General features: G+C 38.1%; 1 protein-coding gene across 2 annotated transcripts in view; it reads left to right on the top strand.

The window, feature by feature from the left end:
- Positions 1 to 13,887, top strand: part of RABEP1 (rabaptin, RAB GTPase binding effector protein 1) — a 50,212-nt gene that overhangs the window by 20,127 nt on the left and 16,198 nt on the right. The window contains exons 2-8 of one of the 2 annotated variants that reach the window (XM_065695181.1): positions 227 to 355; positions 2,476 to 2,679; positions 3,920 to 4,080; positions 7,227 to 7,346; positions 9,801 to 9,936; positions 10,668 to 10,846; positions 11,737 to 11,862. In XM_065695181.1, the coding sequence (XP_065551253.1) occupies positions 227 to 355; positions 2,476 to 2,679; positions 3,920 to 4,080; positions 7,227 to 7,346; positions 9,801 to 9,936; positions 10,668 to 10,846; positions 11,737 to 11,862 (1,055 nt within the window). Of the gene's footprint in view, positions 1 to 226; positions 356 to 1,801; positions 2,279 to 2,475; positions 2,680 to 3,919; positions 4,081 to 7,226; positions 7,347 to 9,800; positions 9,937 to 10,667; positions 10,847 to 11,736; positions 11,863 to 13,887 lie in introns of those variants that run through there. The other variant, XM_065695182.1, reaches the window with a different exon arrangement.

The following is a 13,887-nucleotide window of genomic DNA, read 5'->3' on the forward strand; positions in this document are numbered from 1 at the left end:
CTAGCCTCTAGTACTGCGAAGATGCCTACAATTTGGTGCTATACTCGGAGGACAACTTGCCTTCCTTTGTTGTTTAAAGGACTGTGACTGGTTGTCCTGAGGTATCATGGGGGAACAGCTGAGTTAATGAGTAAAGACATTTTTAAAAGGATAAGCCCCAAACCTCAAGCTTGCAGAATGGGATGCCCCTGTTAGTGATGTACCTTATCTTCTGTTTCATTTCCAGTTGCTCTTCTACAACGGGTAGCTGAATTGGAAAAGGTCAATGCAGAATTTCTGCGCACAAAGCAGCAGCTTGAGCAAGAATTTAATCAAAAGAGAGCAAAATTTAAGGAGTTATACCTGGCTAAGGAGGGTAAGTTCTCAATTCTCTGAATTATTCTAAAGGTTATTAAACTTCAGATACTTTGTGTATGAAGAATAATGTTTGTAAGGTTTACTACTTCCCATTTGCCTGTGCATGCCACACGCTTTCTTTTTTTAAGGATAATTAGGATTTAAGGGGGGTTTCTACTAGGATATCCAGCGTGGTTAATGGGATAAGGCATTGTTGTGTTTGATTTGCCAAAAATAGAAAAGTAACAGTAATTTTTACACAGCTATAATAAGAACATAAGAAACAAGCAGAGAGTGAAATTCAGTAGGTGGCTACTTAACTTCCTAGAATGAATTTTTAGGATTCAGTTTGCCTGAATGGATAGGAATCAGCAGAGTAACTTGGTGTACACTGAAAAGCACCACTGAATTTTAATACTCACTTGCTGAAGTCATGGTGTGCTCATTCTCTGTGAACAGCAGCTGATCTGGTAAGTGGAAAGAAGTGGTCTAGATGGTGTACTGTTTGTGCTTTGTGCCTAGCTTTTTAATGCAGTATTAATTTGTCTTCAATTTCCATCTGAGGCAGAATATAAGCAGGCAAACATAAAAATTTTAATACCAGCCAAGGGCGTCTATTTCAATAACACTCTTTAGAGGAAAATTTGAACCATATGAGTTCAAATATCTGATGCAGAATTGCAGAGCAGAGATAGCTGTTGTTCTGAGAGCCAAATTGATTTATTTCTAATCCTGATGATTTTCCTGTCTTTAACATATGAAAGCAGAGCCAAAAAAGAAATGCATTAAGACTGCAGCTGCTTGTATAAGCTTATGAGAGCAGAAATACAACAGGCATAATGAAGATCAGATCATACAGAAAGCCTATTTCTTTGCATTTCTAGCAGCTTGATAAAAGGAAATTTAAGATACAAGACACCGCTGATGAGATCAGCAATAATTCTCCCTTTCCAGAACAGTAAAAATAAAAGAAAATAAAAATCAATTGTGATGGAAAAAACAATCCAACTTTCACTACGGTGAAAGGATACCGGAGGAGAAAGTACAAGCAATTACTTTTCTCTCCCCCTCCCAAGCTTTTTTCCCTTCTTGTTCTCAAGACCTTTTCCTAAATGTACATTGTGACTGTTGCAACCCATCCTTAATACTGTTTGAAAACTAAGTAATATAAATACTATGTGATACTGTTTTGTTTTGTTTTGTTTTGTTTTACATGAGAGTTAATGTCTTTTTGAATACCCGATTAGCTCTGGGTTCCAATCCGTCTCTCAAGAGGTAAGGTGTGGGGCATCAGGATTGATAAACTTTTTGGGATTGAGGAAAAGACACGGAGATAATTGGTGTCTGCTGTACGCTGGCCAGCTGTTTCTGCTAAAAGTGATTGCATTGAAATAGGCAGTGTGGGCATAAAACTATATTTTGTGTTAGTGCTTTTGGAGTCAGTTGTATAATATACATCTAGAGCTTTTTGCTTCAGATTAACTGAAAACTCAGGAAGATAATGTGAAGTTAGTTTAATTTCTATTTGTAGTTGCAACAATTAGACAAGTAGTGGATGTTTCACTGAATGTATCCCTTTTTTAGTAGAATCTCAGTTGTAGCAAAGCCATGGTAAAGCAGGTATTCTTCTGTGGGCTTCACGCAGTGGTCACAGAGCGTCTCTGTTCAAGAAATACGAAGTGTTCTATCCAAATTCAGGATCATTTTGGTGCCAAAAGTGAGGGAAGAACTGGTTTCCTGTCTGTTGTTCTTATATTTTCCAGATTAATTACCAGAGTGAGTTAAGTAATAATGAACTAATTAAAAGCACAGTTCACTTTCATCCAGTGTATTGATTCGTGGGTTATATCTACAGTGTCTGCTTTTTGGCTGCATCCATGAGAAGGTACTTGTTTAATGAAAGGCAAGGGCAAGCGACGTCAAGAAATAATGTTCCTTAAAGGTACCTGTTAACGTTTGTTCAGTTGTTATGGGTAGTTGCTTTAATATCAGTGCTTCCTTCACCCCCTTGTTAGAGCACTGTTCTTTGCCATAGCAGCTATGGATACTCTTCAGATTGAATTATTTAATCAAGCTAAATGTAAATAAAGCTAATTGCAAATATTAGTCAAGCTAAATGCAAATAACACTTCTTTTCAGAGGACCTAAAGAGACAAAATGCAGTGCTGCAGGCAGCCCAAGATGATCTGGGACAGCTGCGGACCCAGCTGATGGAGGCTCATGCCGAAATGGAGAACATCAAAGCTATTGCTACAGTGTCTGAGAATACAAAGCAGGAAGCTATCGATGAGGTGAAGAGACAGTGGCAAGAAGAAGTAGCTTCATTACAGGCTATTATGAAAGGTAACAACAAGGCAAGCTGCTGCCACTAAGATCAAGCTCCTCTTTAGTAGGTGTTCAGTGCTGTGGGCTGGCTCTTGCACAAAACTTGGATAGGTGCTTTTCATGGCTTGGCAAAACCTGGCTGCAGAAGTGATAGATGAAGCATAGTTCCTAAGTTTGTGAAAAAGAGTTTGGTGGTTCTTTTCTGTTAATATGAGGGTAGAATTTAGAAGGAATCATGGCAATGGGAACTCCCACATACATGCAAAGCATTTTTGAGGGACTGAGTGTGATGCTTCATCATTCCATGATGATAAGTGTAATGAATGTAATTTGACAAGTCTGAAAACAGCTTTAGGCTGGCAGCATGATTCTCTTCTCTCTGTGTGTAAACACTGTTCTGCTGTCAGACAGTTAAGTGTCCTTCCAGTACTATAACACAGACTTTTCCCCAGGCTAGTGACTGAACATGCTGCTCTGTATCAGTCATGGGTCTTTTTTTTCCTTGATAGTTTCGAGCTATGCTTTATTATGTTTGCATGTTGCACAGCTGTTGATGTTTCTGAGACAAACTATGTGCAAGGAACAGAATGCAGGATGTAAACTGGGGACACTGTTGCCATAACTGGCTGCTCTTTAATACAAGACCACAGTATCCTGAGCCTCCAACCTGTTGGCTGTAGGCAGTTTTTCCCATAACCTGATTATGATTTTCCCCAGAGAAGACAAACATTCCTGTATATTGAGTACACAAGTTTCTGTTTATTTATGATCTGCGTAGGTACAGGAACCTAGATGAAGGTGCAGTTGTGCCAACTGCTGTTTGTGTGTAAACAAAGACAACTCCTTTCCTGAAGGGGTAATATTGGGGAAATGAAAGCTACATGAGATGTTCTAGTTCTTCTGCATTTTGGAGTAAGTAAGTAGGGGTTAGATTGTTTGGATGATGTGTTTGGAGGTATGAATGTGCTGGTAAATAGGATGTTAGAAATGTATGTTATTTTGAAATGAGGAATTACACAGTTTTGGGGGCTTGTTTGTTTCTGTTCCAGTGGTGGTACAAATTGAGATGCAATTCCTTTGGATCTTTTGCTTCTGTTAGTTGGGTCTTGGGGCAAGAATCAAAGGGAAGAGGGAGGAAGGGAGAGTTGTCCTGTTTTGATCAATTATGATAAATCATTAGCTGGTTGGAGGTAGAGTTCCTAAGGCTCTGTGTTTTTAACTTCCACTGAAAATAAGTTTTGAAACTGCTCTTTTATAGAGACTGTTCGTGACTATGAGCTCCAGTATCATCACAGGATGGAGCAGGAGAGAGCTCAGTGGAATCAGTATCGAGAAAATGTGGAACGGGAAATAGCAGAGTTAAGAAGGAGACTGTCTGAAGGTCAAGAGGAAGAAAACCTAGAAAATGAAATGAAAAAGGTATGTTGAAATCTAGGTTTTCAATTTCTGCTTCAATACAGACCTGTAGTGTTATGGATGAGTTCTTTTCTACTGCCTGCTCATAGTTCCTCAGAAATATGCACAGCCTCATTCTGCCAACTTTCAGCTGTTTGTTCAAGGAAATCATCATGACCTAATCCTGCATTTGAATCCATAAACAAATTGTACATGATTATGTGGATTCATTCTGGGGATTGCACCTGAGAAGGTGGTTAAGGTTTGGCCTTGAGCTTGTAAAAGCAGGAGGCCTTGTAAAGTCTCTCGTTGTAACATCAAGTGAACTCAAGGAAAGCCCTCTTCAGATTCTTCTGGATTGACTGTGGAATCGTGGAATCTCTTTTACACTTGTGCACCTTTATTCTTTTTCTCATATCATACAATCTTCTTCTGGGTTTTTTAATGGGTGCTATAGCTAAAATATCTTTTGTCTTTCTTTAAGGTGAGTCATGTTTGTGCAACACAGTACTAGTAGCTTCCTAGGAAGTGCAGAACCTTGCTGTCACAAAACAGGCTCTGGATGATGAAAGATAATTGCCCTGGAGTGTGGAAACGTTTTGTTGTTGCTGTTGTTCGGAGATCTGTGACTTAGAAGAGTTCATGGAAGTAGGTTGATGTTAGTTTGGCAAAATGTTAGAATGGAAGAAAAGATTTTAAGGATCACACCTCTAGGGGAGCCTGAGTAATGCATTTTAACACAGGAAATGAGATGCTGTGGCATCTCTTGCTGCCTATGACAGTATCTTTATGTAGCATTTTTCAACAGGATAGATAATATCATTCTGTTAGAAGTTTGTGTGGAAACTTTAACCTCAATTTTGGAGTCTCAGTAATTACCTTCAAAAGCAGACCTTGTGACCAGCACTCATTTTGTTAGCAGATAGAGGCTATTCAAGGTGCTTAGTTCAGTATCGCACTGATGTTTAATCCAAATCCTTACTCCCAGCCTTCCACACACACCCCCTTTTTGTGTTTTTAAAGGACACATTTGCACTATGTTGCAACCATAGCGTCAAACTTCAGCTCTGTTTACCAAGCACTAAAAGCAAGAGTGACTTCTGTCTTGGAATTTGATGCAGTTGTTCCTTTCCAGTTGGTTATGTTCAACAGTCTGATTCTGCTTTCAGAGACCTTCCTGACTGTTTCTCTGAACTGGTTGGTTCCAGCATGGATGCACTTGTTGCTCTATATTCAGCGTTGAACTGTGTGAAATCAGACTGGTGATGAAATATTCTTTCAGTTATCATGAATAATGAGGAAAAAGCTTGTTTAACAGGCCTAAAAATGTTGGCCTGTCGTTAGTTTATATGAGCCAGCTATAGGTAGCATTAAATGAATAGAACCGATACAATAAATGAAATATAAAGCAACCTGTGAAGTCAAACTGCTCCCATCTGCTCTAAAAATGTGACTGCTGAGTTGCTGGCTGCGAGTGACAGGATATGTATGTACGTGTGACATTATCACATGTCCCTGGTATTGAATTCACTGCATCATGTGATGTCCCTTGCTTTCCTCATGGATTTTATTTGCACTCCTTGGACAAGCAAACTAGCAGCAACAGAATGTAGCAGAAGTGAATGAAACACGAAGCAATTTAATTTTGTTTAGTCTACAGAATTTTCTTTAAAGCTTTTCAGAGCCCAAGGTGCTGGTAGCATGTGTATAATGGTATTGCAATATTGTTTTATTTTGCCTATTAATTTTAGGCTTAGAAAAGTTGAGTGGTTAAAAATATTGTCTATTTTTCCTCCTAAAAGTCTTGTTCAGATTAGAGTTGTCAGTAAGCTTACCAGAAACTGAAAATCAAATGCGTAGCCTTTAAGACCTGCATTCTGTGAGGGTGGCGGGACACTGGCACAGATTGTGCAGAGAAGCTGTGGCTGCCCCATCCCTGGCAGTGTTGGAGGCCAGGATGGATGGGGCTTGGAGCAACCTTCTCTAGTGGAAGGTGTCCCTGCCCGTGGCAGGGGTTGGAACTGGATGAGCTTTAAGGTCCCTTCCAACCCAAACCAGTCTGGGGCTCTAGTTTAGATTTTAAACAAGACACGAGCATTATCTTTTAGTGGCTGCCTTTGCTGATATGTTAAGTGTCATTGTTTGATGCTTCAGCTTTGGGATGAAGTTCACAGCCTTTCCTCCCCTGCTGAGTTCCTCCAGTAGAAGAGAGAGAACAACTGAGTGCTCTGAACCTCCAACACATAAATCCACCCAAATTAGGTTGCTTAAATTCCTCATGGCTTGAACAATTTTAGTGTGGTGAATATTTGAGTTTTCTGCTTGCTCTTGTGGAGTCTATGGGACGTGTTACCTTCACTTGGAAAGTTTTTAGTGCATCCATTTAGGAAATGGGGATGTCAGGATCGCCCACTGACATGAGTAATTCTGATTTTGAGCACTGAATGCGGTTTCTCATTTTAATTCTTGCTATATTAACCTGGCTGTTTCTCTTTTTTTCTCCTTATATCAGTCTTCTCATTCTGCTTTCCTGCTTTGATAAATTCAGAACTACTGTTTGAGAAAAATTGTGGGGTTTTTGATCAATTGCTTGTATATAGTATTGAAACAGTTTGTACAGTGACACCAAAACCTGATGCTACATCACTAGTAATTTTAAGTTGAAGAATGGTCTTCTAAAGCAGAGCAAAGCTACACTATGCATTACTGTGCAGATCCTTTTTCTTTTATCTTTGCAAGTAAATGAATGGCCAATAACTCACCCTGCAGTTCTGTGTTACACTTTTATATATGCTATTAGTAGCACATTGCAGGACAAGTGAAGGCCTTTAATAACAAAAATGGATGTATTTTGGAATGCCTGATCCATAAACTTTCTCCCAAGTATCAACAGTGATAGATTTACTAATGTTCTCTTACAGATATTCATGGCCTAATCCATACATGGATTTGAAATTTAGCTGCCTTCTGTGAATGGAGTAATATTGGCCTGTTGTCATAGAGATGACTGCTGAACTAAATAAATAGCAGTAAGACGAGTATTGAAAGTGGAAGTTCAGTCAGCTGTATTTGTTGGCATAGAGATTTTCTCCAAATGTCTCCAATAATGGAAACTGTTGTGGTGAGAACTATGATAATGTGTTACTCATAATTGATTGCCTTAACTGCAGGCCCAGGAAGATGCTGAGAAGCTGCGTTCAGTTGTGATGCCCATGGAGAAAGAGATTGCAGCACTAAAGGAGAAATTAACAGGAGCTGAAGAAAAAATCAAAGAGTTAGAAGCATCAAAGGTGAGGTGGAGCTGCAACTGTATCTGAATTTATATCTTGCATCGTGCTGGTTTGATGTAGATAAGTCAAATTTTATAAGAGAGAAAAATGTACATTGTGAGAGTGTTCATGCGCAATACATCTTTTCTCCTGGAGCTCAAATAACGTATTTGGCTTAGATGTGTTTTTCCATCTTCCTGTTTTGAGGGTTGTGTTATGTGTGTGTCATCTGTGCTTAGTTCAAATGCCATGGCTTCAGGTCTGCTAGTAATAAAAAACAAAAAGCTCTAGAAAAAGAGCTGCTTTGCACCTCTCCAACAGCCTGGCCTTTAGGTTATTGTCAGGCTTGCAGCCACAGGAAGATTTGCATTTGGCAAAATTCTTGTAATATACTTCCATCCAGCATCTGCTGTATTTCATTTTCTAACCCTAGACCTAAAACTGAGGCAATATCACCAGGATTTTTGTATCTTAACCTCAGATTCATAGAAAGGGATACTGGTCATTGCTGCCAAGTAATCATGTTCAGTGGTTTATTTAGCATTCCTGTATTCTTCAGGTATGTCAGAACCCCTGTCGAAATTTCTCATCAGCTCTGAAGGGTAAATAATATCTACAGCACTGTAAGATAGTTGCATTTAATGGACTGTTTTATACAGAAATGAAGATGTCTGCTGCAACAAATACTTTAACTTGAAAGTCAAATAGGTTGAAGCTGCAAAGTAACTTACCATGGGGATGTTTTTAAGACACAGGAATAAATACTTTCTTTATAAATTCCTGAGATTGAGGAGTACAGTGTGAATTCATTTAACAGTCTGAAAATATTTTTGCTAGATTGACAGGCCGTGCTTGAGTGTTTTCTTTCCTCATAGATTTTTTGTGCTTTATAGGTCAGATTTTTTTCAGGTTGAAATGTTCCTTGGAATAACAGTTCTGCAAGTAGTTCTGCTTTTTCTCTTGATGCAAATAATACTTTGTTTTCATTGCCAGGATGAATGCGGGCTAGATGAGGAAATGTGAACTGTCTCTTGCTGGCTTGTTCTCAGAATGCTCTTTGGTTTTCTCCTTTTTTATCTTTTCTTCTTAAGAACAGTCTAGAACTTTCCTTAGAACTCTTCTGCTGAATTTGGTTATAAAAATCGTAGGTTATTCTTGTGGCAAGGCCTGAATAAAATTGATAGGGTTTCAGGACCAATTTATTTTGGAAATAAAATTGTGCTGGTGTCTCTGTCAGGCCTCTCAAATCTGACAGTGTCATTCTATGGGATTAGTAAAACACAACCACACATCTCTTGGAAAAAAGTGAATAATCACTTCATACATCGTTCTAGTTTATTGGGAGGTTGGTTTTAAAGAAGTCTCACTTTAGATGGTGATTCTTACCAAAGAAAATTACTTAGGCATTTAATTCTTACCTGTGGTCAACTTTATATCATTACTCCTTCTGTCTGAAGTTGCCAAAAGTTTTTTTTAGCTTATTGGGAAAGAATTGCTGGTCTGTATGTAGCAAGGAGACATTTAAGCACAGACTTAGGAAGTTGTGTAAGTACTTTAATATATGGAGATCTAAAACTGCAAGATATTATTTACATGATATATATTACTAGGTGGGTATGAGAATGACGTGCAGAATGAGCAGTGTGTTTGACTTCTCTATTGGTTCATCTTCTGCCTGAGTCATGTCATTTTGTTTTTCAGTGTCAAGTATTTAGCTGGATTGATGAAACGTGTTTCTTTTCTCTCCCATCCCACCTCCCCCTTCCTGTTCCTTCCTTCACAAGGGCTGTTCCCTGGGAGTCAGATTTCTCCATTCCAAAGGCATTTAGTAGATAGAAGACTTGGTGTCCTAGTGGAGGAGAAGTTGTCTCCGCCATCAGTGGCAAGTTAAAGCCAAAGGGTTATCTTGAGTTCTGAGTTGGTGTCTGTGGCTTCTATACTTGCTGATGAGGAAGATGAGCAGCAGCTCTGTGGAGCCAGTTAGGAATTGCCTGAAGGCTTTTGTTTCTTTTGAAATAAAAACTGTGATTGCTGACTCAGCAAACCATAAAACTGAATAGTGCCAGAAAAGAAACCTTTCAACCCATTCCTTGCTCTAAGATGGGATCCATTTCTAAGAGCATTGTGTTTGACAGACGTTTATGTAACCTTCTCTTAAAATCCTATTATATTTCTTCAGTAGTCTTCATCTAATTGCTTTGCATTGACAGATTCTCCTGTCTTTTTGCAGCAGTCTGTCATGGGTTTGAAAACTGGTTTTTTTTTTTTATGAGTAATATATTCAGAAGTAAATGCAAGTACTGTTTGCACACATATATTTGCACACTAGTGGTTGAATATTTGTGATTTCTAGAAATAAACCTGTGTTTCAGCACCTGCACATTACCCAAACAGGAGATGTGGAACTTCTAACAAAAAGGAAATGCCTCAGGGTGGTCCTGCACTGAGATGGTAGATTTCCCTCTTTTTATTCAGGTTAAAGAACTGAACCATTATTTGGAAGCTGAGAAGTCATGTAGGACAGACTTGGAGATGTATGTGGCTGTTCTCAACACGCAAAAATCAGTCCTGCAAGAAGATGCAGAGAAGTTACGGAAAGAACTGCATGAAGGTATCTGTCTAATAAGAATCCTTTGACTCTTTTACACTAAGGATGCAAACCCCAACATAGCTATTAATTCTTTTTTGATTTCTTACTTGAATTGGATTTAAGGAAATTGTGGGGGGAGGAAGCAGAACTTTTAAATGTGAAAGCCCTTAAAATGTTTACAGGAGAGTTGAATGTGGAGTTCTTTTATGATGGAGAAAAACAACAGAGCCATTCATTCTCTTGAGGGATGCTATTGGATTTCTGCTTAGTTCTTAGAGTACTGCAAGTGTTTTTAGTGGTGTCCTTTATTTGTATAGTTATGAGCATTATTTCCATAATGTGTTGATATATCTCCCTGAGGTATGTCAGTTTGAATGCCTGGTGGTGGAATGGATGTGTCAGTGTACAGCACAGAATCGCTGTAGAGGAATGAAAACCAGAACCTTCTGTTGAAATAAATAGAGACATAGAAGATGGTGTTTTGAAACCAGCACTAGAAAAAAGTCAACTTAGAAGTCATGAATGAAGTTAAGGCGTTAGTCTCCTAATTGAGGAATCCTAAACCGTCAGTAATATGTCCCTAGTCACAAGCCAAGTTTGGGAATTAAAATAATGTTTTATTTCATCCTGAATAGTTGTTGAGCAAAGACTGTTCTTGATTAGAACAATAATTGCTTTTATTCATGAAAATGCTTCTCTTTGGCAAATAAGGTAAAAATCCCAGTTCAGAATAACTCTCTGTTCTTGCATAGTCTGCCATCTCTTAGAGCAAGAGCGACAGCAGCACAACCAGTTGAAACACACATGGCAAAAAGCCAATGACCAGTTCTTGGAATCTCAACGTTTGCTGATGAGGGACATGCAACGTATGGAAATTGTTCTGACCTCCGAGCAGCTTCGACAAGTAGAAGAACTGAAAAAAAAGGATCAGGTTACTTGCTGCTTTTGTCTTTTTTCTTGTCAGTACTGTAGACTTAATGTGGTAGAACAGGTATGGAAATCACATGTTGGAGACAAGTTATTTAAGTGTGTTACTAGCTCAGAAAATGATAGCTGACAGTTTTAATAGAAATCCTCCATTTGAGTGACAGCTGGTGGTTCTAACAGAAACTCTCCATTTGTGTGAATAATATTAATGTATATAGTAACTTTAAAAGTAATTTTGCCAATATCATTAAATGAAAAGGTAAAAATATCCACAAGTTAATCTTGGAAGAAGAAAGGGTCATCTATGGCACAGAACATTTGGGCTGAGGATGTTAGGGTAGCAGGTCTCACTTCTTAGGTTTTTCCAGTACAGCACCTAGTTCTGGCATAAATCAAGAGCTTCATTGTAAATTAGCTTATGCATATGATTAGTGCTCTATGCTGTCTCTTTTGATTCATTTTTCATGTGTTACATTCCACCTTTTCACATTTTAACATTCAGGCTTGTATAATGGCTGTTAATTGGGCCATTAGTGATGCAAATATGTTACCAGGTTCTATGCAGTAGCCAGTGTAACAGCTACTTTTGTTACTTATTTGGTAATCCTTATAATAAGAATTTTGTTCTACATAATATGTTCTTTGAATAAAATTACTGTAGAACATGAATTGACCACTAAATTTGAGAAGTAAGTTTGGGTACCTTGTGAAATGAACAATAGATTTGTAACCAAAAGAACCCTTATGTGATAAATCCCAGGTTTTTAACCAAAATAGTCTTTTTTCAGTGCTGCCTTTGTAGCTTAGTTTTATCATAGAAACTATTATGTCATGACTACTACAGCAAAACTCAATCTCATTTATATGTGTTCTGTATTGACCACTGATTTCTAGGAAGAAGACGATCAGCAAAGGCTTAGCAAGAGAAAGGAGCAGAAGCAAAAAGATTCAGATGATGAAACAAAAGCTTCATGTTCTCTCGCCCAGGAGGAAACACTCACCCAGCTCTCTAATGAAGAGGTAAAACAAGTGGATAGTTCAGAGTGACTTGGAACACTCGTGCATTCCTCAGAGTGTTGATTACAAATACAAATGCCAAATTAATGCCCTTTATTCTCTGTAGCTTGTAATTCTTATTAAGCAACGAAGAATCTTTGGAGTTGCACCTGAATGGATAAATTCTAATAAAGAATGGAAGACAATACTTTATAATCCTGAGAGGTGCTGTTAAAACCTGTAATTTACCTTCTGCATTCAGGATGTTTACTGCTGTTAAGTTCTCTTGGGATTTATACCTGCATTCTAGCACATCTAAGTGTTCAGAATTAAACCAATTATATCTGAACAGTCAGCAAGTCTATTGTATCTGCACTGCTAACCTACTTGTTGAATTCTGTGCTGACCTGGCACTGGATAGACAAGTCAGATCACTGACTGGGGGGTTTGCCACTTGCATAGCATGTGCACACCAGTATGATGTGTAAGTCTGTCTGTATCCAGCTGTGCCAGTTGAGGAGTTTGGCCACATCTGTTCAGCAGCCAGAAATGAGCTTTTCTTCTTTTTCTAGCCAAGCCAGTAGCACCAAGCTGCTTGAGCTGCATTAGTAACCCATTCCAACAGCCAGAAAAAGGGATGCTGCTGCATGTTGTGAGTTAGGAGCCATTTGGGTGTTGTAGACAGTCATACACAGGGACAAGCTAGAATTGTGTGTGATGTTTGCCTCAGTGAAACTTGGGAGGAAGCAAGCCCTATGGGCACACAGGTTGGAACTTAGATGCGGTATCAAAATAGGCAGTTACTTATCCTTTTCCACTGCATTTTGCCTGCCTATCTAACAGGTTCCATTTTACTTGTAAGTCAGAATAGGGACAAATTAATGAAATAGTCTTGTGCTATAGACTTGCTTGGAGAGAAGTCAAGAGACTTGAGAATTTGCAGTGTGAGCCAGTATTTTGCCTGTTTTATTTTTTAATATAATATGTATTACTTATTATTTTATTTATTATTTTACTGTTGTATCCTAAAGGTGTTTATTTATTATTTAATATTATTTATTATCCTTTTTGAAGGGAAAAAAAGTATATAGCTCTAGAGTCTGTCCTTTATTCCCATCAATTATTTGTAACAGTTGAGAATGCAGAAAGATGTTCAGAAGTCTAACAGTTAAATGTGGCAGAGGTCTAGGTCTACGCTCTATCCTACCATAAGGGCACAACTTTCTATTTCAGATACAGTGTTATATACTAACACTTCTGTCCAGCTATGCAAATGGGACATACTATGGCAAACAAGTTTTATCTTCTAATGTTTTCTTTAATCTCATTTCCTAGGATCCGCTATAGTTCCTTCATCACAACATTTCTTTAATTCTAGGAATTACACATAATGGAAGTGGTTACATTTTGAGAAAGGATGTAGTTTCCAGAGTGGTTTGGATTTGTTTATGGATTGGGTTTTGTTGCTATTTCTGATGGTTTTTAACTGTATGGAATGGTGTTTTACAGGTGGTAGTGAATCATATTGTCAGTCATATCTTTCAACTTGTCATGATTTCATTTCTGAGCTCTTCTTTGTTGAGCAGTTTGCAATAAAACAAATTATTCATTAAGTGTATCACCAGTATGAAATTTTATATAAGTCTATATTCTTTTGGCTTTTTGTTATGAGCTTGAACTCATATATATACATGTAAATATACATAATATGCCTAAAATTATTAAAACAGGCATTTACAACAGTCATAGACCCAGTAGTACGTAATATTTAGTTCTAAGTTATAAACACCTATATGGAAGTACCAGCAAGCCTGCTCATCTCTGCTGGGCCTATTTCGGAAATCATTGTGTTTCTCAAGAGTCTTGTTCTCAATATTATTTTCTTTGTATGTCTAATGGCAAAGCAGAAGTGCATAGTGGAAGGTATTTTGAAAGCAGTCTGATGCTTTTTAAATAAAGCATCACTGCTCTCTTTTCAGTGCTGGCAAATACTAAAAATAGATCAAGAGACTTAATGTGCCTTGTATACATCACAGGACAGTTAGTGTG

The sequence above is a fragment of the Lathamus discolor genome, chromosome 14, assembly GCF_037157495.1.
Source record: "Lathamus discolor isolate bLatDis1 chromosome 14, bLatDis1.hap1, whole genome shotgun sequence".
Taxonomy (NCBI): domain Eukaryota; kingdom Metazoa; phylum Chordata; class Aves; order Psittaciformes; family Psittacidae; genus Lathamus; species Lathamus discolor.